Here is a 24,870-nt window from a genome sequence, read left to right as displayed (position 1 = left end):
ATGGAAAACAGACAAAAAACATAAATTTAACATGGAGCAGTGAACCATAAAAATGAGATTAAGGTCAAGGTCAAATAAAACATATCAGACTTATATGTACATCATAAAATATTTCATACAGCAAATATAGTTGACTTATTGCTTATAGTATAACATGACTGCACACGCTGAAATGTCTCACCTTCTTTACTAATCATTGATATTATGCTGATAGTTTTTAAAAATATAAAGATAACTAAACAATGACCAATGAACCATTAAAATGAGGTCAAGGTCAGATGTACCATGCAATGACAGACATGTACAGCTTACAATGCTTCCATACAACAAAAAAATAAAGTTGACTTATTTCTCATAGTTTAAGAAAAATAGACGTAAACACAAAAACTTAACACAGAGTAATGAACTGTGAAAATGAGGTCAAGGTCAAATAAATCCAGCGAGATTAAAATATAGATCATCAAATATTTCCATACACCAAATATAGTTGACCTATGGCATAAAGTATTAGAAAAAAGGACCAAAACTCAAAAACTTAACTTTGACCACTGAATCATGAAAATAAGGTCAAGGTCAGCTTACATCTGCCCTCTAGACAAGTTCATCTTACAATCATTCCATACAACAAATATAGTAGACCTATTGCATAAAACAGACCAAAACACAAAAAATTAACTATAACCATTGTACCGTGAAAATGAGGTCAAGGTCAGATGACACCTGCCAGTTGGACATGTATACCTTAACTTTTTAAATTGTTATTTGGATGGAGAGTTGTCTCATTGGCAATCACACCACATCTTCCTATATCTCCATTAAGTCCTTCCATACACCAAGTATACAAGACATATTGCTTATAGTATCTGAGATATGGATTTGACCACCTAAACTTAACCTTGTTCACTGATCCATGAAATGAGGTCGAGGTCAAATGAAAACTATCTGACAGGCATGATGACCTTGCAAGGTACGCACATTCCAAATATAGTTATAACTTCATAACACGAGGCATCTATATACAAAATATGAAGCATTCAGGTATTCCACCTTCTTAAATATATAGCTTTTAAGAAGTGAGCTAACACCGCCACCGACGTAGCCGGATCACTATCCCTATGTCGAGCTTTGTGCAACAAAAGTTGCAGGCTTGACAAAAACAACAGACCAAAACACAAAAACTCAACTATAACCACTGAAGAAGGAAAATGAGGTCAAGGTCAATTAACCAAATTCTTGACTTTGGAAACGAACATGTGACTTAAGTTGAGTAATTTTCCACATTTTTCTATTGTTGTTGACTATTAATGTATTTCCTCTGTTTAACTATAGTGATCAGTAAAACTCTCATTGTTAGAATTATAAATATAAAGGTATAAACACATCACACTTCTGCATTTTTTTTATTACATATCACAGATAATTCATAATAAACATATTATCATAACATACATTATATGAACAGTGTTCAAAGTTACAGATCCTACTTATACAAATAAATAAAACAATCATTGTTTTGTAGATATGATGTACATATTTTGTAAATGCTTCAGCCAAACATTATCAAAACTTTATCCAAGTTTCAAGAAAATTTTCCAGTTCAAAAATGCTGTATTAAAAAAAGTACTAAAATGCAAATGCTCCTTTGTTTAAGACGGATGTTTTCTAATGTACAATATTAAAAAAAAATGATGAATTTTCAATGGAAAAGTTCGTAATAAAAATGGAGGTAATATGTTATATGAAATCTAGCATACTTTTCTGATCCTTTTTATATATATATACCATCAATAATATATACTCAGCCTGTATTGTTTCTCTCAACGCAGGTTATCAAGTATTTACTAAGTATGACATGATCTTGTATCTAATACTATTTCAGTTTTTCTATTTCACTACATATACATGCTTTCTGAATTTTCCTTTAAACTGGTCCCAATCTTCTTATTCTAACCAGCACTTTCAGATATTCTGATAATTTAAATATACTTTGAATATTCGACTTGTCAGCTATTGTCTCCGTCTCTCCAATTATAATTTCTTACATGCTGTTTATTTATAACTTTCTTCTTGGCCGGTTTCACTGAGGGTCTATAAGGCTGGGATTTAGATCTTTGTTCATATGTGGGTTTGGATCCTTGTAAAACAAAGTCTTCTGAACTTGACTTCCCCTCTGCTGATCTTGTATTTCTTGTATCTAAATATAACATATACAGGAGATTTTAATTTATTAAAACAAAATTATAGGTTGGCATCTTTTAATAAAAGTAACGAAATATTTGAAATGAATGTATTGGTTAATGCAATTTCATTGTAAACTGTCATTGACTAAAAATGAGGACATTAAGTAAAATCAATGTTTTGTATGTCTATGTCTATGACATATCAATACCTAAATTGTTTAAGTTATACAATACAGAAATACTTTTCAAATTGTTTAAACTTTTGGCATTAAATGTACCTGATTATCATTGTTGAAGGTGTATTAGAAATAAATATATATTGGTTATATTGAAATGCTAGCAATATTCAAATTGAAAATATCACAACTACCAGCATCTTCTAATCACAATAAAGTGTATGATATATGTACCTTTTCTGAGTGGAGATCTGGGTGTAGGGGTAGGCCTATCTTCCAGAAGTTTCCATATCTCCTGTAATGATTCCCCTCCAACCGATGACATACTGATCCCCAACTGTTCCCTCTGTGTTTTACCATCAGATTCGGGTATACTGATGTTTGTAGAAGCCAGAGATCTTTCACCATAGCTACCACGTACATCCATATATTCATCCTGATCTGCAAAGTCTATAATTAAAAACAGATCAAACATATTTTTTAGGTTAGCATGGTGCATTTCTATTTAATTGCACTTTCTATAAAGCAATAAGGCATGTTAATACAAGAGTGCACACACTGAAATGTCTCACCTTCTTTACTAATCATTGATATTATGTTGATAGTCCTAAGTATAAAGCTTTATTACAACTGTCACATAAACTTAAAAGTAACCAAGATAGCTAAACAAAGACCAATGAACCATGAAAATGAGGTCAAGGTCAAATGAACTATGCAAGGGAGACATGTACACCTAACAATACTTCCATACATTAAATATAGTTGACCTATTACTTATAGTTTAAAAAAAATAGACCAAACACAAAAACTTAACTATAACCACTGAACCATGAAAATGAGGTCAAGGTCAAATGACATCTGCCCGCTAGACATGTACACCTTACAATCATTCCATACAATAAATATAGTAGACCTATTGCATAAAGTATAAGAAAAACAGACCAAAACACAAAAAACTTAACTATAATCACTGAACCATGAAAATGAGGTCAAGGTCAAATGAAATCTGCCCGCTAGACATGTACACCTTACAAGCATTCCATACAACAAATATAGTAGACCTATTGCATAAAGTGTAAGAAAAACAGACCATAACACAAAAACTTAACTATAACCACTGAACCATGAAAATGAGGTCAAGGTCAGATGACAACTGCCAGTTGGACATGTACACCTTACTGTCCTTCCATACACCAAATATACTAGCCCTATTGCTTATAGTATCTGAGATATGGACTTGACCACCAAAACTTAACCTTGTTCACTGATCCATGAAATGAGGTAGAGGTCAAGTGAAAACTGTCTGATGGGCATGAGGACCTTGCAAGGTACGCACATACCAAATATAGTTATCCTATTACTTATAATAAGAGAGAATTCAACATTACAAAAAATCTTAACTTTTTTTTCAAGTAGTCACTGAACCATGAAAATGAGGTCAAGGACATTGGACATGTGACTGACAGAAACTTCATAACATGAGGCATCTATATACAAAGTATGAAGCATCCAGGTCTTCCAGCTTCTAAAATATAAAACTTTTAAGAAGTGAGCTAACACCGCCGCCGCCGCTGTAGCCGCCGCCGCCGGATCACTATCCCTATGTCGAGCTTTCTGCAACAAAAGTTGCAGGCTCGACAAAAATGACAACTTATTGTGTGAAAGAGACCCTTTTACAATTCTTTATGTCAAATCTATTTCTTAAAGGGTGATATCCTGTTTTTTAATTCATAAACAAATTTACTTTGAAGTAATCTAGTAGCGTTTAACTCTATAAACCTCTTCAAAATATAAGTGGAGGATTGAATAGTCTATTTCCTTTCTGGAATGTGCCAATATATTTGTTGAATGAGGATATGATACACGTAAATAAAGATAAATAGATTTTTCAATCAAGAAGGAGTTTTGTATGCCCCTAAAGATACTACAGTATTTATATTCTCCCCTTCTTAAACAAGACTATAAGTGCAGTCAATCTAGCATAAATTTGACCCTAACCCGAAAGTAATTGCAACAGAAGATTTTTAAGTTTTAATCTTTAGCATTATACCCAAAATATACACAGAAAAAAGTCCCATAAAATCCAACTTGAGGAAGACTTAAAAAATCATCATTTAAAATTCCTATGGAGATTTGCATTGAAAAGGGAAATAACTCGTGCAAAAAAGACAGAAATACCAATAAAAATTGATACAAAATTATAACTTTACTGCTTCTTATCATCAGAATGGACTGATTCTTGATTTTTTAATGGTCTTTAGAGTATAACAAACAACTCTAAAGTTGTTTTCATATCTTTAATCAAGCTATAATCTAGATTTAGTCATTCATTAGTTGACCGTTTATTGGATTTTTCACATGTCAAGGTAAATAATCTGAAATTTAATAACAATAATAAAGCATGTATTCTTTTTTTTGTGATTTAAAGTTTCTTTAGATAAGTAAGTTGCTGAAAAAATATAATATACAGATATAAATAATACCAAATTTTCACATTATTTTTTCAAAATGTTATAAAGCTTCAAATTTGCAATTTCTTTTAAGAAAAATGCATGAAAAAAAATAAAACTACCCATAACACTTTGGTTTTGTACATTTCATGAGCAGAAGATTAAATAATTTAGTCAAATATAAACTTAAAACCCCATCAAAGTATCATACTTTACATAAATTATAAGAAAAACAACCAAAAACTGACCCAAAAAGCTAATTTTCCAAGAGTTATCTCCCTTTCCAATGTTAATTTCCATTGAAAATTAAAAATGCTAATTTTGAGTTTTCCTCAAGTTAGATTTTATGGCACTTTTTTCTGTGTATATAAAGGGCATAATGCTATAGATTAGAACTAAAACATTTTCTGTTGCAATTAGTTTGAGGTTAAATCTTAGTTTGACTGGACTATAAGATAAACTTCCCATTCTGTTAGACCAGAATAAAATAAACATTGGGTTGTTGTCTTTTGACACATTTCCCATTTGCATTCTCAGTTTTATTCATACATATATATATACTTTTTCAGCATTAATTGAGTCTACATTCCCTAGACTCTGTATAATTCCAAGTAAGTTAAGACCTATAAACTTTTTCATTATTGAAAGAGGTCTGGAGCCTTCTACTCGCCTATCCTGTTAGATCTTGTATAATAGATCTACCTATAAATTATTTCGCATCAATTAAGGTCTACGTCCACCATGCCACCCCCACCCCCTTTACCAATTCCAAGTAAAATGAGTGTGTTAGAGACCTACCTATAGATTTTTTCAGTATAGATGGAGGTCTATATTCCTCCTGTGTTTGTCCAATGTTGTTGTTATTGTTAGATGTAGATCCCATAGTACTTTTGCCGTCCTCGGGAAACTTTTGAGCATACTGTAATTGCTAAAACCATAAATTATTTTTTACAATAGTGAATATCTTCTTTGTATTTGATATAGATAAGATAAGATAAGAATTTTATTAATCTAATCAAGAACCCATAAAGGGCATCATTTTACAACACAATATGATTGGAAAAAGCAAAACAGAAAGTTAATACCATACTATAACGTTATGGACAGGATCAGAGCCTAACAAAACATGTGTTTTATATAACTATTATATTAAATCTTATACAATAAAATTTTATATTACTTCATATATTTTGTTAACATCTGGATCTTATTTCTAAATATATATTTCTAAAAATATATTTCTATATATTTACCTTTGATTTAAAAATATTTTATTTGCTTTGATTAGGCTTATAGTCAATCAAGATTTGCTTCTATAGAGTAAACCTGTCAGCACAAAATTGTTGTTTTTTATTGGTCACATTTGGGGTGTAATTGTTCTGATGAGTTATAATGACATTAAAATAAGGGAATACTAAAAGTTACAATCTTTGTCAACTGGGTACTTGTTGATGTGAAGGTTATGCATAGGGAGCTTTATCATTCAACACTTTTTAATTGATTGATTAATGGTGTGTATTGCCACTTTCTGCACTGTTGGTTATATTGTGGCAGATGGTTGGTGGGAAGATCTAGTGAGTCCTGAGGGAGCCATTGTTGTGAGCAGGAAAACAGAAATTCTAGTCAATTAAGACCAGAGTTGAACGAACATGCCACATAGTAGTATGATCAACATTGCATGGTAGAACTGTGCAACACATTTATCATTATGATGTTGGGCCACTGAGTGAATGCTAACCATTTTGTTGAGTACATACTTTGGCTTCTTGCAATTGGTCAGTTAACTGATAATTTATTTTCTCATAGGGTCACTGTTTGACTAGTGGTCACTCACCTGTTTGGTCAGTTCATACTGTAGTTTCTCTAGCTGGGTCAGTTTATTTAGAAATTGTTGTGACAGTGGATTTGTAGGATCCTCACTTTGCAAAGATGGTGGAATATGTCTTGTAGTAGGTTGGTTGGATGGTGGAATATAACTTGTGCTATGTGGATTGGATGGTGGGGCAACACCTGGGAATTAAGATTTATAAATTCAATATGCTGAAAAGTATAGAATATGTCTAAGACAAGAGTGATAGTTGGAAATTAAGTATAAAAACATAATAGAATCATTTTACATAAAGTTTGAACAATATTACATCCTATTATGTCAGCCAGTATAATTGCAATATATCTACCTTTAGCGGAAACGCAGTAATACACAAAAATGGTCGTTCCACTTTACGACCAACTTATTTCTACTACCAGACATTTTTAATTTTTCACCCTGAGCGTTAGCGATGAGTAAAATACGAATATAAATGCCCAACCAATGGGTAAATGAAAACAAATCTACAGCTGCCATGAATTATTTCTTAGATAACTGAATAAAAAGAGTAAACGCATATTCTTTTTCGAATTGTATTGATTCAGTTTTAGCAGTTAATAATTATTGGATGAAACAGATCCTCATGAAACCTTCTCATGTATGTCATTTTAGTGATGTCTTTCCTTAATGCATATAAACTGGAACTTAACACAAACCTGCTTTCTTTAGTTCTGCTCTTAGTCTGTTACCCATCTCTATCAACTGTTGTCTTTCCTTGGCCAGCTGTGCAATGTGTTTAGCAGCAGACTTCAGTTTTTCTTGTAGTTCCTCCACTTGGACATTTGAAGACTGTTTTCGGATTGGACCAGATGATGTCACATGACTTGCTTGTTGTTTTAATCTAGACATTTCATCCTGTAGTTGTTGTATGACTAGCTCCTATAAATCATTGCAAGAATAAATGTATGTATGCTTAAAACAAGAGGTAAATAAATATGTGTCTGCAAATTTAACTGTAAATTCTATCATATGAAGAACATTTAATTAAAACCTACATATGTATATATATGTAATCGAGATGTGTGTAAAATTTGCTATATTTTGTAATAATTCAATTACTTTTAACTTTATAATGAATTTGTTCTTCTGATTTCTCTAATTCCGTCTCGATATGTCATTTTCCTGACAGTTGATTGTTTTTAACATGCCTGATGGTGTCAGCTAGAAAGAACACATCTTTCTGTGGGTCGTTTGAAAAGAATGATTTTTTTTTTCATTAGAGAAACAGATTCCACCAACAAATCTTGTGCATTATACAAGCCTTGTGTTTTTAAAATTTTAAAATTTACCTGTTTCGAGTGGATAAATATTATATCACACTTGGTGCAGTGGAAGAATCTATATTTATCTTTCTCTCATGTGAAGAACTGTCACCTATACACCTACACTTTATCCAATTAAATTTTGTACAAACTAATGTTATTATATTTCCACATCTTAGTTATTTTTTTAATATAACAAAAGTATATACCTGAGCACCAAAGTTAACAACAGGTCTTTTCTCTGATAAATCAATCTTTAGTTGTGATATCTGTAATAGAAGTTACAACAGTCTTATATTGCAGAGACATAGAACGTTATTTCATTCAAAAAACCATACCATATTAATAACAAAAATAGTAAAATTATATTGTATTCAGAAACTTGATCATTCAAAATATTTAATTATTTTTACCTAATAAAAGTTTTTAGACTAATTGATGAGTTAAGCCTTTTTCAACTGATTTTTATAGTTCGTTCTTATGTTGTACTGTTATACCACTGTCCCAGGTTTAAGGGGAGGGTTGGGATCCTGCTAACATGTATAACCCCGCCACATTATTTATGTATGTGCCTGTCCCAAGTCAGGAGCCTGTAATTCAGTGGTTGTCATTTGTTTATGTGTTACATATTTGTTTTTCGTTCATTTTTTTTACATAAATTAGGCCATTAGTTTTCTCGTTTGAATTGTTTTACATTGTCTTATCGGGGCCTTTTATAGCTGACTATGCCGTATGGGCTTTGCTCATTGTTGAAGGCCATACAGTGACCTATAGTTGTTAATGTTTGTGTCATTTTGGTCTTTTTGTGGGTAGTTGTCTCATTGGCAATCATACCACATCTTCTTTTTTTATATAATATCTTCATTTGCATTATACAATTTTATCAAATTTTTAATTAAAATAGGACAGAGCTAATGTGTTAGTATAATATATTATTGTTAAATACAATGAGCTTTTTTTTTGCCAATCTAAACTTAACTGAATAATAAAAGCAAATTGATATTCAATATTATGTTCTTGTAAATGGTTGAAACAAAACAAAAACAAATTAAACTTGTACTCAGGAAAAAAGTTCATGGGAAGGTGTGTTCATGTAAATTTGATAAATGAGGAATATGTCAAAGAAACAACATCCCAACCAAAGAGCAGAAAACAACCCAAGGCCACTAATGGGTCTTCAACACAGAAAGAAAATCCCACAGAGTTAACATATAATACCTGTTGTGATAATGAAGATATATCCATGTTTTTCTCCAGATTTCCTTTATAATATTCGTCAGCTTCTTTCCTGGCTTCCACTAGCTGTATCTCCAGGTCTGATACTCTCTGTTTAAGACTGGCTATCTCTGCCACAGAACGACGACCTTGAGCTCCAACCTCATACTGCAACTGATCTATCTCTATCTGTTTTGTCTTTGGCTGTATAAGAAAATATAATTCATTAAGTATTATTTTTACTTGATTACGGTAGTAAGATTTCTTAAAATAACATAAAACATTAAAAGCATATTATCAGTTTGGTATCTTTTTATCAATATAGTTTAATTTGTATTTGAAAACAATACTTGGTCAAAATTTTCTGCTTAGACTTAGTTTGCTCCTAAATTTTACTGCACATGACCTATGGTGAGTATTTTTTTATATTAAATACCACACTTCTTTCTTTTGAACGTTTCTCTTTTTAAAAAATCCTACTCAAAACTGATATAATACTTTGTTAAAAACATTAATCATAAAACCTTAATTATAATTCTTTATAAGCATTTTTACTCTGCAGTTTATAAAAAAATAACAATCAAACAAGTCATAGCACCTAGATAAATTACTACATACAAAGAGCACTTAAAAATTATACTTTTTGAATAATTACTCCATGTACTAATTTATCTCACCTCTTTTGATAGTTTGTCCACAAGGTTATCTAGATATATAATACGAGCTTGCTGTTTCTTTACTTGTGCTGATAATTCTATTTTCTCTGTTCTTAAAGCACCTGTATGGTTAAAACATTTCAAATGAAATTATATAAATCATTGTATAGAAAATTGCTATGAAAAAGCTTTACAGGTGGCGTATCTGTAAATATAGACAATTTAATTTCCCATAGGAACTCCATTTATGCCAAAAACTGTGCCAATTTTACTATGAAGTTTCGTTAAAATGTATATCCTAGAACGGAAAGCTGATATGCACTACTTTTTTATTTAAAGGTCAAAACATAGGGTTGTGCGGTATATTTTCAATTTTTATATGCCCCAAACTTCGAAGAGTTTAAACTTATACTAAAATTCTGAACTACCCTTATCTTTACTTTATGTCTTACACAGAATGTATTCCATGGCCTACCATGTGCATTTATACTGGTAATATTCCCAAGTCACATTTCAATGAGATGAAACATGGACATCATATCTGGGAACCAGTAAATTTAACAAAACAAAATATCAATGAATATTTTTCCCAAAAAGAGGTGTGTTTTATGAATCAGCTGTATTTACAAGAGAGGGACGAAAAATACCAAAGGGACAGTTAAACTCTTATCTAAAACAAACTGACAACGCCATGGCTAAAAATGAAAAAAACAAACAGACAAACAATAGTACACATGACACAACATAGAAAACCAAAGAATAAACAATATGGACCCTGCCAAAAACTAGGGGTGATCTCAGGTGCTCTGGAAGGGTAAGCAGATCCTGCTCCACATGTGGCACCCGTCGTGTTGCTTATCACAGTGTAGATACTATTCTGTACGCTATCCGGAAGTAGCGATTTTCGAAGCGAGAACTTTTTGAATCACATTTTAAATTTGTTGGATATACTATATTAAACGGTAAGATGTTCATCTGTACATTGCTTAATGATTAATTCAGCTGACTTCGATATTCACAAATGGTTTATAATTAAATTTAGCACATTCATTATTCGTATCTTTGCCTTAATCAAGAGATTTTCAAGTGCATCACTACGGTAAATCAGTCGGTGAACCCGAAAACAATCTTTTTGCACCCTTACTGTACAAATTACCGTAAAAACCAGACTTAATTTACTAAATAAAGTATATTTTTAGTGGTGGTAAAAGTTTCAGCCAGATCTTTGAAGCCAGAAATAAGAAAATTACACTTGTTTGAATTTCTCACTGTACAATCAGTCTCGCTTGTATATTTTGAAACTGTATGATCAGTCTTTATTTCACTGTATTCTAGTAGTGATTTCAAAGTTATTTACGATACATTAGAAGATTGCATTTTCCTTAATAACACAGATATATTTTAATAAATTCACATCCTGAAAACTTATTAAACATGTTTTTGCTTGATAGGGTGTACTCGACTTACTACATTAAGTATAAGGATGTTTGAATGTTGCTGAAATAAGAGGAAGGTTTGTTTGTTCATTTAAGTTTCAGAAATGTCCTCCGTTATACTTAAAATTGTACAAACACACAGATGTAATTGTTTTATAAAAATGCATGTATTTACAAACATTCGAGGCCGTACTGTAGCCTATAATTAATCACAGTTCCTTCACTTTGTTTTGGATGTAGATCTGTCTCTTTCACACTCAATTGTATACCACTTGGTAAAGCGGTGGTTTATAGTGATAATGAAGTCCGTCTTTCAGTTCGTCCGTTGGACCGGTACAACATGTTTCGCCGGTTTTGTAAGGGCATCTCCTCATAAACCACTTAATATACATTGGGGTTCCCAGACATTTTTAAATGGAGAGGGGGGGTCCAATCAAGGAGAAAAGAGGATTCCAAATATATGTCCCCATACAAATGCATTGAAAATTAAAAAAAAGAGTTTCAAACAGCCGGATCCCATTTTTCTTGAATCCGTCACTGGTATAACTATAACATTATTTTTTCTCGGATTCCGTATCATAAATGATAATATATAAAAAAGAAGATTCGGTATAAGATTGCCAATGAGACAACCGTCTACAAGAGATCAAAATGACACAGACATTAACAAATATAGATCACCGTATGGCCTTCAACAATGAGCAAAGCCAATACCACAAAGTCAGCTATAAAAGGCCCCGAAATGACAATTTAAACGAGAAAATTAACGGCCTTATTTATATATTAAAAATGGAATGTATTTCGAATTTTATTAAAAAATCTTTTATGGGGTTTCTTTATATAAGATACGGACTTGAACATTGCATTATATGGGGGCACCCATCAGGTATTTCCAACCGTGACACTTTTCTAAAACTGCTCAATTTTTTATCAATTAATGTATTATGGACCTTCTATTTAGAATTTTTGGTAAAACTATTTTTGATGTTTCTATAGTCAAAATACGGACTTTGTCATAAGCTTATATTGAGCATACCTTTTTTATATCCACAACTTCCTTCAGACACTTGTCATAACTTAATGAATCTTTTTTTCAGAATCCTTATCATTTAATTCAACTAGGCACCTCTTATTTTGAATTTTCGAAAATTCATCGGTTTCTATTCCCATGATAAGGACTTTTTCACTACCTTTAATATTGAGTGGTACCCGTTTACTATACGCAACTTTCAAAATCTTACCATATATTAATAAAACTCCTCATATTCGTTATTAAATGATGCCCCTGTGCACCTATAATTTAGTTTTCTGGTGGTTTATTTTTTCCAAAACATAGACTATAGAAGTGGTGGGGTATAATTTCGTTAATTCTTTCCTCAATACCTAAAGTTTTAAACAAAGCATTCTCTATCTATTTTTTTGTCATTTTAAAAGAGACAGGCTTGATGTATGTTATCACCAATGTGTCAACGGCAGACGGTGTAAATAGTGTTTAAAAATGTAATAGTTAAACAGGTAACTGCAACGACACACTAATACAAAGTCCACAAGCGAATCACGTAGTGCCTTTTGGGCATTTGATTTTAAGTAACACTGACGGAACAAAAATATAATTATTTTGCCGTCTACAAAAATCATCAGAAATATATTTATATTGTCCGATGAAAGAAATTACACGTTATAGTTCCATGGACACAATCATAATATCACATAGACACGTATATACCATCAAATTGCCGTTGTTTTTCAGTCAAGGTCGTTAAAAACTTCCATTTGTTGTTGGTTTTTTTCTTCAAAATCACGACTGGTCATACAGACAAAAAATCTGAAATCGCTTCTAGAATACAGTCAGTTTTGGACTGATCGTACAGTAATTTATTTTGGGATCCTCAAGGAAAGCATATTTTTTTATTAGAAATACGAACATTCTACTTAAATACGGTAGGAATATTGAAACAGTATATATTTAACTGTAAACTGATGCAAATATTTACAAATAAAAGATTATTTGCTTTGTACTACGAGAGCAAAATTGTCAATCGATTTCACTTTTTGTTATGAAGTTGGTGTGATGCACACGTATATTTTATATTCTACTGCATGTTTTTGTTGCAGTTACGCATATCTATGATGCTATACATACATTTAAGATGTGCAAAGCACTTTATAAATATAGGAGTAAACAAATGATGAGAAAAAGCACCAAAACAAAACCGTTCTGTTAGGCAGTTTGAAATCCTCGCTTCGAAAATCGCGACTTCCGGATAGCGTACAGAATAGTATCTACACTGTGCTTATGTGATATCAAATCCGGTAAATAGTCTAATTTGTACAAAGTGCAACCTATAGACATTTAAATATTACTTTATCATCTTAACCAAAGTGTTGTATTTCAAATTAATTTTGAAAGTCGCAATTTCTTTTATAAAAGCTTCACTAGTGGAATATTCCTTGGTAGCAATAACTTCCTCATCACAAGCTGTGCTCACTGATAAACATTTTAGTTGGACCATCCTATCTTTATTCTTACACAAAAGTAAAAGGACCATCTGAATTTTATGTTATTTGTAGGTTTTTTTAACTTAATTGAGGATTTACAGAACATTTATATTTCAATTGGTGGTCATAAATATCCAACTCAGTTTAAACCCAAGAAAATAAATGAAACCACAGTATTTCAAATTAATTTTGAAAGTCACAATTTCTTTAATAAAACCTTTACTAGTGGAATATTCCTACTTAGCAATAACTTCCTCATCACAAGCTGTGCTCACTGATAAACATTTTAGTTGGACCATCCTATCTTTATTCTTACACAAAAATAAAAGGACCATCTGAATTTTATGTTATTTGTAGATTTTTTAATTTAATTGCAGGATTTACAGATCATTCATTTTTTCTCAACTGGTGGTCATAAATATCCAACTCAGTTTAAGGTGGTACCTAACACTTTAACTAAAATTAATTTGGCTCGTTTAATTTTCTTAAAATTTTGACAAAGTATTTACTTTGACCCTTTGACAAAAATATAAGAATTTCAAAAAATTTGAACCAACCGATTAATCAGAAAAATTACACTGGTTATATAGCAGTTTGACAAACACTAATTTTGATCATTGTGAAGCTTTATATTGCAACGTTATTAAAACATTTAGCTGATATTGCAGAGTTATCTCCCTGTAGTGTTAGGTACCACCTTAAACAGGTAATCTTGATAGCACTATTACAACATTTGGTCCAAAGAAGTTCTCAAGACTTATTTAATTATATCAAAAACCTCAAACTTCTAAACAGTTAGATGATGTGAGAGAAATGGACAAACAAAATATAGTGGTACTCTTGAGAAAGGAGTAGGTCCAGTTAGACCCTTTTTTGGCCCCAAAATATAGCAGTTTTACAAAATTGTTAAAATGTTAACTTTTAGTTATTTATTGCACAGTAAAATGCTTCTGGTACATAAATATGCGCTGTTTTTGACAATACAATGCCCATATATCGGGTACTAGTACCATTAAGTCAGTTTAAAAAGTGTTCAAAATCCTTCGTCAGATGAACCTGAAATTTGAGGCCAAATTTGGCCCTTACCGGAATTACTCCCTTTTTGTCATCAGGCATTATCTACTGAGTTTTTCTATATTTTTCCTTGAGATATTTTTTTTTCTATGCACTTAAAATGTGGAACTAACTCACTTGGTGTTACATACCTAGAGTTTCATTTAGGGACTGAATGTGACATTTCACAATATGGTTGTCCTTGACCTGTGACATCACATCATGTTCATTTGTTACCATGGATACAGTAGGAATTTGTCCATGCTTTCTAGTATTACTTATTTGACTTTCTAAATCTCTTGTTTTCTGTCTTAGTTTCTTTATTTCATCTTCCAAGTCTGTGACATACTCTACAAGAAAAATAGTTGTGTTCTTGTAGGGTATTTATTGTGAACAAAGAGAGAAGTTTGAACTTTAATATTCTTTTAAAAAGTTCTAAAGACAAAAAGACTTCAAATATGATTTATAAGCCATATTTCCTGTTCAGATTTGAGTTCCTTCCTGTATAACTAAGGTAGTGCTATAAGTTTCCTGTTTATATCATGCACTTACAGAGGATAAAACATTGATTCAAATTTCATTTCCTTCCTTTATAACTGTTGAAGTATTCTTAGTCTTTTCTATTTGTATCCTCCATTACACAACAAAAATAGAAAAATGAAATCTGATTTCCTGTATGACTGTAATAGTTCTCTGAAGCATTTCATGTCAATAACCTTAAACTCAGTGGTTATTTATTTGAACTACTAATATTACTGAGATAGCCCCCCCCCCCCCCCCCCCCCCCCCCTCTTTTTTATACTTTCTATACTGGTTGTTTCCTTACTGTGTGTGTGTGAACATTAAAGAGAATGTAATGCTCCCCCAATCCATCTGATGTATCAATTTCAATGCATCTTATAATATATTTTAAATAATATTCCATATAAATTTTATAATTTGTCATAGGAAGTCATATGCCACAAATTTTAATATTCCTTTTCTACAGACATGAATGCAGAAATCTAGACTTGCTAATTATTATTATTTTTTCAATTTTGCCCCTTTAATAATTTTACTGCTATAACTAGGAGATTACAATTATAATGACATCTGCAGGAGGAAGTTCTCCAAGGGCAATCAGTAGGCTGGCACTTATCAGTAAACATATAAATTAGTAAGAGAGAAATATTAGAAAGGGAATTGTAGCAAGTCTAGCAGAAATCCTGAAAGTCAAGAAATGAAGTATCTATGAAAATTCCTTTTTTTTTCCTGAATCCAAGAATACAAGAATGTGTCCCCAGTACACAGATGCCTCACTCGCACTATAATTTTCTATGTTCAGTGGACCGTGAAATTGTGGTCAGAACTTGGTTGTGTCGAAAATTTGGAGGAGTTGAAGTTAATTCTCGGTCCCGGCTTAATTTCTGTTTGATGAAACATGAAACATGAAAACTTAATTAAACGCCTATTTCTACATATACAATATGTATTCAATGGCGTTGTACATAAATGACATATAAAATACAAAAATACTAAACAAAAATACAATACTGTGAAAGTACTTTAATTCGTGGGTATCAATTTTCGTGGTTTGAACAATATTTACATGTTTGTGGGTTTTAAAATTCGTGGATTTTAGAAATCTTTTTAAAAAAAAAGCCTTTAGAAACGAAGGTAACAAATAGTCTTGATTGAAGGAAATTGCAAAGTAAACATTGACCCGTGTAAATCTTAGTTATAACACTAATTAACCCATGATAAAGTGATCACCAGATTAAAGACCATCAAAGGTGTTAATTAGGCCATAAACATGTCACCTAAAGAAAACAGTAATATAAACAAATGCTATAAACATATCTTGAATTGTCAAAGAATTCTTATCAAAATAAAGCCCAGCATGAAATTATTATTTCCCATATGTGCGAGGACTATGAGGATATAAAATGGACACTTTATCATTCTAGCATATTTATACCGGAAAGATGACTTTCATCGATCAAAACTATTTTTTATGAGAATTAATAGATCAAAAGTTGTACAGTTTAGGTTATTAAAGATTAAATGGGTACAATCCTGCATGCAGTTGTAGTTCTATGACCACTATTGAGGTATTCTCAGTTTTCACGTTATTCAATATATCATTTTCTAGATTATATCAGTAGTCAAACATACCGATGGGGATCTTTCAATGTCTTGGTTTGGACACTGGTTTTTTTTTTTTATTCGTTGGACACTTAAATTCGTGGATTAAGTCATCCACGAAAACCACGAAAATTGGTACCCCACGAATAAAAGTACTTTCACAGTATGTATGTACAATACCAAAAATTGAAAATTTAAACTGTGATACACAAGAAAAAAGTCAGAAAAGTTCAAAATAATTTTCGAAATACAATGTTTTCAACCGACATTTAAAAATATCCAAAGATTCAGAGTTTCTTACATTTGTACCTAGTTCATTCCACAATTTTGGCCCAATAGTACTAAAGCTTCTATCTGAAAAAGTTTTCTTTTTGTTATATGGGACTGCATAACAACCAATAGATGACTCTGACGACCTTAATGAACGTTTCGACACTTGAGGATTTAACAAATTGATCAAATATGACGGTGCATTACCTACATGACAGTTGTACATATATGTTAAGATTTTTAATGTAATTCTGGCTTTGATCGGAAGCCAGTGTAAGTCTAACAATGCCTGCTTGGCACTGTCATACTTAGAACGGTTTAACACAAGTTTGGCACACATATTCTGTATACGTTGCAATTTATATAAATCAGTTTGTGAAATTCCAAAAAGTATAACATTGCAATAATCTAAATGTGAAATAACAAAAGATAAGACCAAAGTTTCAGTTGCTTCTTTCGATAGATAGGATCTTATGCACTTTATTTTGTAGTAGTTCATCATTGCTGTCTTACATTTTTTAGTAATGGTTTGGAGAGATGTCTCATTGGCACTCACACCACATCTTCCTATATCTATTTGAAGTTTAGAGTCTCATCCAGAAAAGCTCCTAAGTACCGTATTTGATTTTATAACATCTCCACAAATGATTATTTCTTTTGTCTGACATTTAGAGAGTTGTTGTCGACTGCCAAAGAGAATAAACTCTGTTTTCGCATTGTTCATTTTTAGTTTGTTACTGTTCATCCAGATGTTTATATGAACAGTGCAGTCCTGTAAGTCACCTATTGCATCCATCTCATTCGTTAATAATGGCACGAAACGTTTATTAGCAGTATGGTCGTCTGCAAATCCGTACACAGTAATAGATGGTGGAATAATGTCGAATAGGGTTCCGGCGTAGACTAAATAAAGCCAGGGACCTAAGCAACTTCCCTGTGGTACGCTACACTCAAGTTGTCGCTCTGATGATGTTGTAGAGCTGACATTTACACGACAGCTTTGAGGTCTCAAATAGGAATCGATCCATTTAAGTGCGGTTCCATTTACACCGTACTGATATTCGAGTACATTTATCAAAATACTATGATCTACAGTATCGAATGCTGCACTTAAATCAACAGCGATCAAAGCGTTGACTTCTTGATGCTCCATCCCATCGAGCATGTCATTAACGAGTCGTAGAAGGGCCGATTCGCACGAATGGAATTGATGATACGCAGATTGGTTTGTAGGAAGGAGATCATGATCTTTCACGTGTTCATTCAGTCTATATAGCGCACATTTTTCAATTAATTTAGACAGGAAAGACAAGTTGCTTACTGGTCTATAATTTGAGTAAATTAGTTCAAGACCAGCCTTTTTCAGCAGAGGCCTGACTACCGCTTGCTTCCATCTTAATGGGAAGACGCCTTGACTAAGAGACAAGTTAACTAACTTTGTGATAACAGGCAACAATTCACTAAGGAAGGATTTAAGTACTTTCGTAGGCAAAATGTCAAGTTCGCATGATTTACATTGCAATTTATTTATGATGGTCTTAACTTCGTCTTCTGATAGATTTTTAAATGATGTAAATAACGGAACGTCTTTAAACAATGGTTTGTAATCGTCAAAGTCTCTCAGAGAATCACGAATTATTCAATTTTTATTTTGTTCATGAAGAAGTCCGCAAATTTATCGGGAAGTTCATTTTCGTTTTCAACGGCTGGCATCAGATTTTCTGCCTTACTGCCTGTTAAGTCTTTTACGAATTTGTATAGCTTTTTAGAATCACCTTTAAAAGAAAGTACTTTTTGACTAAGAATGGAATGTTTCTCGTTTCTAAGTTCATGGTGGTATTTGTTCATGGATGATTTATAAATTTCGTAATCACACGGTTTTCGGTGTTTACGCCAGAGTCTTTCCGATTTCCGCATAAGTCGTTTCAAAGACATGATCGTTTCGTTGAACCAGGGCTTGGGTGCTCTACATATTTGTGTCTTTTCCTGCATTGGTGCATGAATATTAAGTAAAGATTCCATAGTGTTCTCAAATTCCCCAACAAAGGTTTCAACTTTCGGAATCTAATGACAATTTTTGGAGATCTTCTGTGAAATTTTGTTTGTTCAATGCATTTTAACCTCTGATGAGTCGAACTTGGATGATTCCAATTATCTGTTAAGTCAAGGTAATTCTTAAGTACTGTCTATGTAAAATTTATGTAAATTGAACCCGATGTCTCGAAGTTCAAAATAGTTTATTTGCTCAGTAAAGAATAAACTATGTTAACTGTGTTTACATTTTTATATACAAAGAAAAAATAAGAAACATATATACACAATCATATATTATCATATCCAAAAAAGCACAATGATCAATAAACTCGAATCTAATTTCAAAAATCACATATTGGTATTTCATACATTTCAAATACATTACTTCACTTTTGACCTCTGATGAGTCGAACCTTAGATGAATCAAATACTTTCGTCTGGTCCCTCTGACTTCGACACAACAAGGTTTGACTGTATTAAGTTTCAGGTTGATTGGACTTTAACGTCATCAAAAACTACCTTGACCAAAATCTTTATCCTGAAACTGGACAGACGAATGAAAGAACGGACGAACAGACGAACGATTGGACCCACAGACAAGAAAACATAATGCCCCTCTACTATCTTAGGTGGGGCATAATAAATAACAACAAAATATTAACAGAGGTTTTTGGGACTGTTACTTATCAAACAGAGTTATTTCCCTTCTTTATAACCACCTACCATTTGAGGAATCTTTCTTCACTGGGTCCATAAGTGTCATCTGAGGTAGGTCATGACCTAAATTTTCCATCTGAGTTCTCATTTCTTTGATGACTGATTTTAAACTTTGATTTTGCTGTTTAAGGTTTTCAACTTGTTCTTTGTCCACAAAGTTTAAACCTTTCTCAATATCGACCTGTTGTTACAAAAAAATATTAGAAACAGTAACAAATGACTATTAAACATAGCATTGCCCACAAATTTACATATATTCCTTTTGCTACAGACATGAATGCAGAAATCCTGGAAAGCCAAGAAATAAGCATTGGGTGGCTGCCTCATTGACATTTACCCTACATCTCCTTTAATTTTTATATTATACTGCATTTTTTAAACGAAAGTATATAACAATTCATTTTCTCATGTCAACATTTAAAATGATAGCTTATTTGGGTATTGGTACCAATAAATTAAACAGTTTAAAGTATTCTGAAAATTTCATTTGTTTTTTAAATTCATTCCTTTTTGAATTCATCCAGTGAGTTGATAAAATGTATGGCCCTTAAACATATCCATGGTCTTCTGAGATCATAATCATTGCAAACACACTTTGTTTGATTTTTTTAAACAATGTTTGGAAAGGGTTAAATTGCCAAAGAATTAGAGAAATAACACTATACCGGGTAATTTGATTTGGATTATATTTTTTTGTTGAGAAAGGTTCTGCAGATATTTTCAGGTTTGTTTGAGACATGTAGTCAGTTGGGATCCATTAGTAGTTTCCATGTGGGAAACTATCAGACAAATCTATTTGATGTCTGAGGGTTTTAGCTGTTCCCCTAATTTATCGGTAGTTTCTTTCCGAGATACTTTATCATAGGATTTTCGGCTTTCCTCTACCAAGAATACAGCTGGGCATTTAGCCATATCTGTTTGGATTCCAAGTATGTCCTCTCCGGTTTTCCTTTAGTTGTCTAGGCATTTGTGCGGCATCCGGGGTGACCTTATCCTTTATTTTGTATATAATGTTTTTTTATATGATGCATTTTTTATACTTTTGAGGATGAACGAGTCAGGTGAGTGGGTGTGTTCATATGCTTTATTACATTGTACTTATTGTTTTGGGAAAGGTTAACTTTCTGGTAGTATGACCCATCAAGGCCAGGCTGGAAAACTGGATAGGCAAATGCTCACATTAAATCTGTACCGATACAGTGTGTTAAATGTCTTCCTTTTTACACCATAACCCATGGTGGTGCTCCTACTAAAGGAGGCAGATACGGAACATACAAACATTAGACCTACATTAATATTTTTATCTACTGTGATTCCATGTTTCTTCAGTGTAGAGAGAGCTTGTTCCCTGTCCCTGTATAGTGTCCGTATTAGCGTCTCCCTGTGCTCCAGTTCTCTGTTCTTTTCTTTAACTGTAGCTAAAGCCTTAAATAGGATCATCAGTACATTCAAATTACTTTTCTGACTCAGTCAATCGAAAATCAAATGAAATCTTACAATAAATTTTTCTTGTTCTAGACTTTGTTTTGAAGCTGAATATACTGTAAAAAGGTTATCAATTGATTTGCCACTATTACAATCTGTCAATAATAAACCCTGATTTATAGCTTGATTTTATTTGATAAGTTTATTGCTAAGTTCATATTCAGTTAGAGAACTCTGAGAAAAAAGGTCATACTCTATATCTCAAAATGTTAAAACTCATGACTCCTACAAAAAAACACCAAACACACTCTGGGGAATTAAAATGCAATATATAATCCTGTGCTATTATAAAATACTTGCTAGTTTATTCACTTTTGAAATCCTAACCATTATATCTATTATTGTTTATTTTTATGAAAAATTGTTCATTTGACAATATGCACCTTGGAGAGTGTAATAACATAATTATCATCTCCCCTAAAACTGGTGAATGTTCTATTTGCTACACTTGGAAATCTTAAATCAATGCTAAACACTTTTTTCTACAGTGAAATAAATCATAAGAAAAGAGTGAAAGATTAAAATGAACTTGATTGTCAGTAGTTGTTGTTTGTTGATGTGGTTCATACCTGTTTCTCATTTCTATAAATTAGACTTTTGGTTTTCCCGTTTGAATGGTTTTAAACTAGTTATTTTTGGGGCCCTTAATAGCTTCCTGTTCGATGTGACTTAAGGCTCTGTGTTGAAGACTGTACTTTGATCTAAAAAGGTTTACTTTTACAAATTGTGACATGGACAGAGAGTTGTCTCATTGGCACTCATACCACATCTTCTTATATCTAAACTATATACATTTTTGGCTTTTTATACTATTTTTTGACTCAATCTCAAATGTATGTACATGATGAACTAATCACTGATATAACATCAAATTCTATTCTTAAACTCACATCATCTCTATTTCTGGTTAATTTCTGTATCAATTCTTCTGATTTCTCATACTGGTTTCTCTCTACATCCTCAAATCTTCTCTGCCAGTCAAGTTCTAATTGGGCCTGACTTCTGTCTAAACTGGCCTCTCTGTCAGCTGCCTGGCTTAACTCTTTTTTGTACCTGTATAACAGTAATCAAAATGTAGTTGATTCTTTCACTTATAATGATATAAGGCAGAAACAGGTTTGGGCAGATGTAGTACAGCTTAATGTCCACCAGCAAATACTACATGAACATTCAGTGCGCTTTTAAGTCATGTCTTGTCCATTTCGAAAACTAACTCAACAATTGGGATAAAAAAACTGTATGTTTGTTAAATTGGCTAGATAAATTGATAAGTTTCAACACACTGTTAAACTGGCTGGATATTTGTACAGCACAGAAAAAAATTAAACTTATTGGCAAGTTTTTCTCTCTGTTGCGAATACATTTCACATTTACCTACACAGAACAAAATTGGTTTAAGCAAATGACTGATTTAATAAGATACAACCCATACCAAAAAGAATAATATACATATATATACAATTATATATACAGGTAAATGTGGGTCAATGATGGGCAACACCATGATCTGAAGGTAAAAGATGAATAGTTACAAACAAAACATTGTACCAGTATGAGACTAAGATGTGGTACTGATGGATGATAAGATATTTTTACACCAAAGTCTAAAGGCCAAGTACATAAACAACTGACAAATTCCTAAAGATTTACATCCTGTTTATCACACAAACCTTTCTATATCCTGTTTCTTTTGATTTATTTCTGCCCTCAGTTTTTCTTCATTTTCTCTGCGAGTTTGAACTTCTATGTCTTTATTGACCTGACTTCTCGACACTTCTACAATCTGTTTATCCCATTTCTCTTTTAATTGTACAATCTCATCATTCAATCTTAAATAAAAAACTTTTTACTTTAATTTGACATCTTAATTCCTTTGTTATTTGTAAATTTAAAATGAAAAGAACAAATTTTGATCAGAAAACTAAATTAAATGCATATATATATATATAAAAAGGTATTTAGGAAATTCACATGTAAAACATTCAACATCAGATAACAATATGATTATTTCTATCTTTATCTGTTAGTAATTTGTTTGTCTGAAGCATGACCATATTAAACAAATGGTTACATTTTATGGGCATCACTATCTATATATGTATATATGTATGAGTAAACAATCTTATTTCTATAAATACCTGATTTTTTGTATATAAGAGAGATTTGCTATGAGACTCAGACTAAGTCTGTTGTAATTTCTTTAACAGAACCAAATTTAAACCAATTTGAATCCTTACTTCCCTGTTTCAATACTCACTTTTCAGCCTGTATTTCCTTTTCTTTCTGTAGATCAGAATAAGACCATTGTAGTTTTCTGATTTCCACTTGACTGTCTTCTAACTTTGACTGTAGGTCTCTGATTGTATTCTGAAGTGACTGTTCTCTCTCAGCATACCCCTCCTTCACCTTGGCTAAGGCAGCCTCTTTTTCACGCCCATATCTATCCATTTCTGCATGTCTGTAGATAAAGAAGTCTTGTGTCATTGCTTTTTTTATTAACTACCTAATTATAACTCATATTTATGGATGATGAGGAATATCTCATCTCAAACTAAGGCATTTTTTCATATATGAAAATGCTTTCATACAACAAAATATACCTCAAACTTTCTCCATTTTGAATGGTCCTATACTTTAAAATACAAAAAGGTAATTTCAAAATACATGCTTTAATTAGTTTAAAGATAAATATCATTCAAAGTAAAATGCAATAGATTCAGGTCCACCTAAAATATACTGTTTATTGCAATCAACACGAACATATTAGTTACAAAATATACTGTCCATTGCAATCAAAAGGAGAATTTTAGTTCTTATCTTTCTATTCTGTCAAATAGCTTTCAACAGTTATGGAAGTCCTTTTCTTTCATTTCAAAGTAAACTTCATAACATGATCACATGAGCTTTAAGTGGAACAACCTATTACTTAGAAAAGTTGTATATTATCTATTGGTGCATGATCCTAGCATAATCTTGACACTAAAAAATCAATATAAATGTAGTTTTTACAAACACAATTAAGAAATTAAGAAGACTTTGTGACGATTTACATTTAAAGTAATGGTACTTATGATATTATGGAGTAGTACTGGAGTACTTGCTCTGGATAATACTTACAAAATGGGGACACAATTTTACCATCTGCTTTACCCTGTATTGGTCATGTCTTTTCTAACTAATGTTTATCCTTACATTAAAAATAGTCCAACAAATTATGAACCATAACTAATAGCTTATATACTGTGCGACAAACTTGTTTTTTTTATTAAAACAAAAATGTATTTTGTAAACTATTTAAGGGGAGCTTAAATTTCGCAACTTTGTTACAAGTGGTCATGTTTGTGCTATTTTCACATATTTTTAACGTAATACACTTGTTGCTGTGGTGAAATCTATATTTCTCTGACAGTATCAATGAGCTAAAAATGTCATAAATGTAAAGTGAA

General features: G+C 32.0%; 1 protein-coding gene across 2 annotated transcripts in view; it reads right to left on the bottom strand.

Annotated features, from left to right (window-relative positions):
* Positions 1–1,469: 1,469 nt before the first annotated feature.
* LOC134725759 (coiled-coil domain-containing protein 57-like) overlaps positions 1,470–24,870 on the bottom strand; it is a 37,346-nt gene continuing 13,945 nt past the window's right edge. For both annotated transcript variants that reach the window (XM_063589883.1, XM_063589884.1), the window contains exons 9-22: positions 23,682–23,882; positions 23,095–23,253; positions 22,315–22,477; positions 21,230–21,364; positions 19,946–20,120; positions 14,947–15,144; positions 9,828–9,928; positions 9,154–9,354; positions 8,145–8,204; positions 7,330–7,552; positions 6,641–6,816; positions 5,605–5,734; positions 2,591–2,806; positions 1,470–2,194 (exon numbers count right to left, since the gene is read on the bottom strand). In XM_063589883.1, the coding sequence (XP_063445953.1) occupies positions 2,004–2,194; positions 2,591–2,806; positions 5,605–5,734; positions 6,641–6,816; positions 7,330–7,552; positions 8,145–8,204; positions 9,154–9,354; positions 9,828–9,928; positions 14,947–15,144; positions 19,946–20,120; positions 21,230–21,364; positions 22,315–22,477; positions 23,095–23,253; positions 23,682–23,882 (2,329 nt within the window). In that variant the 3' untranslated portion in view covers positions 1,470–2,003. The remainder of the gene's footprint in view (positions 2,195–2,590; positions 2,807–5,604; positions 5,735–6,640; positions 6,817–7,329; positions 7,553–8,144; positions 8,205–9,153; positions 9,355–9,827; positions 9,929–14,946; positions 15,145–19,945; positions 20,121–21,229; positions 21,365–22,314; positions 22,478–23,094; positions 23,254–23,681; positions 23,883–24,870) is intronic.

Source organism: Mytilus trossulus, chromosome 7, assembly GCF_036588685.1.
Source record: "Mytilus trossulus isolate FHL-02 chromosome 7, PNRI_Mtr1.1.1.hap1, whole genome shotgun sequence".
Lineage (NCBI taxonomy): Eukaryota > Metazoa > Mollusca > Bivalvia > Mytilida > Mytilidae > Mytilus > Mytilus trossulus.
Note: the sequence above shows the minus strand (reverse complement) of the source record. Positions and strands in the feature narration are given on the sequence as shown.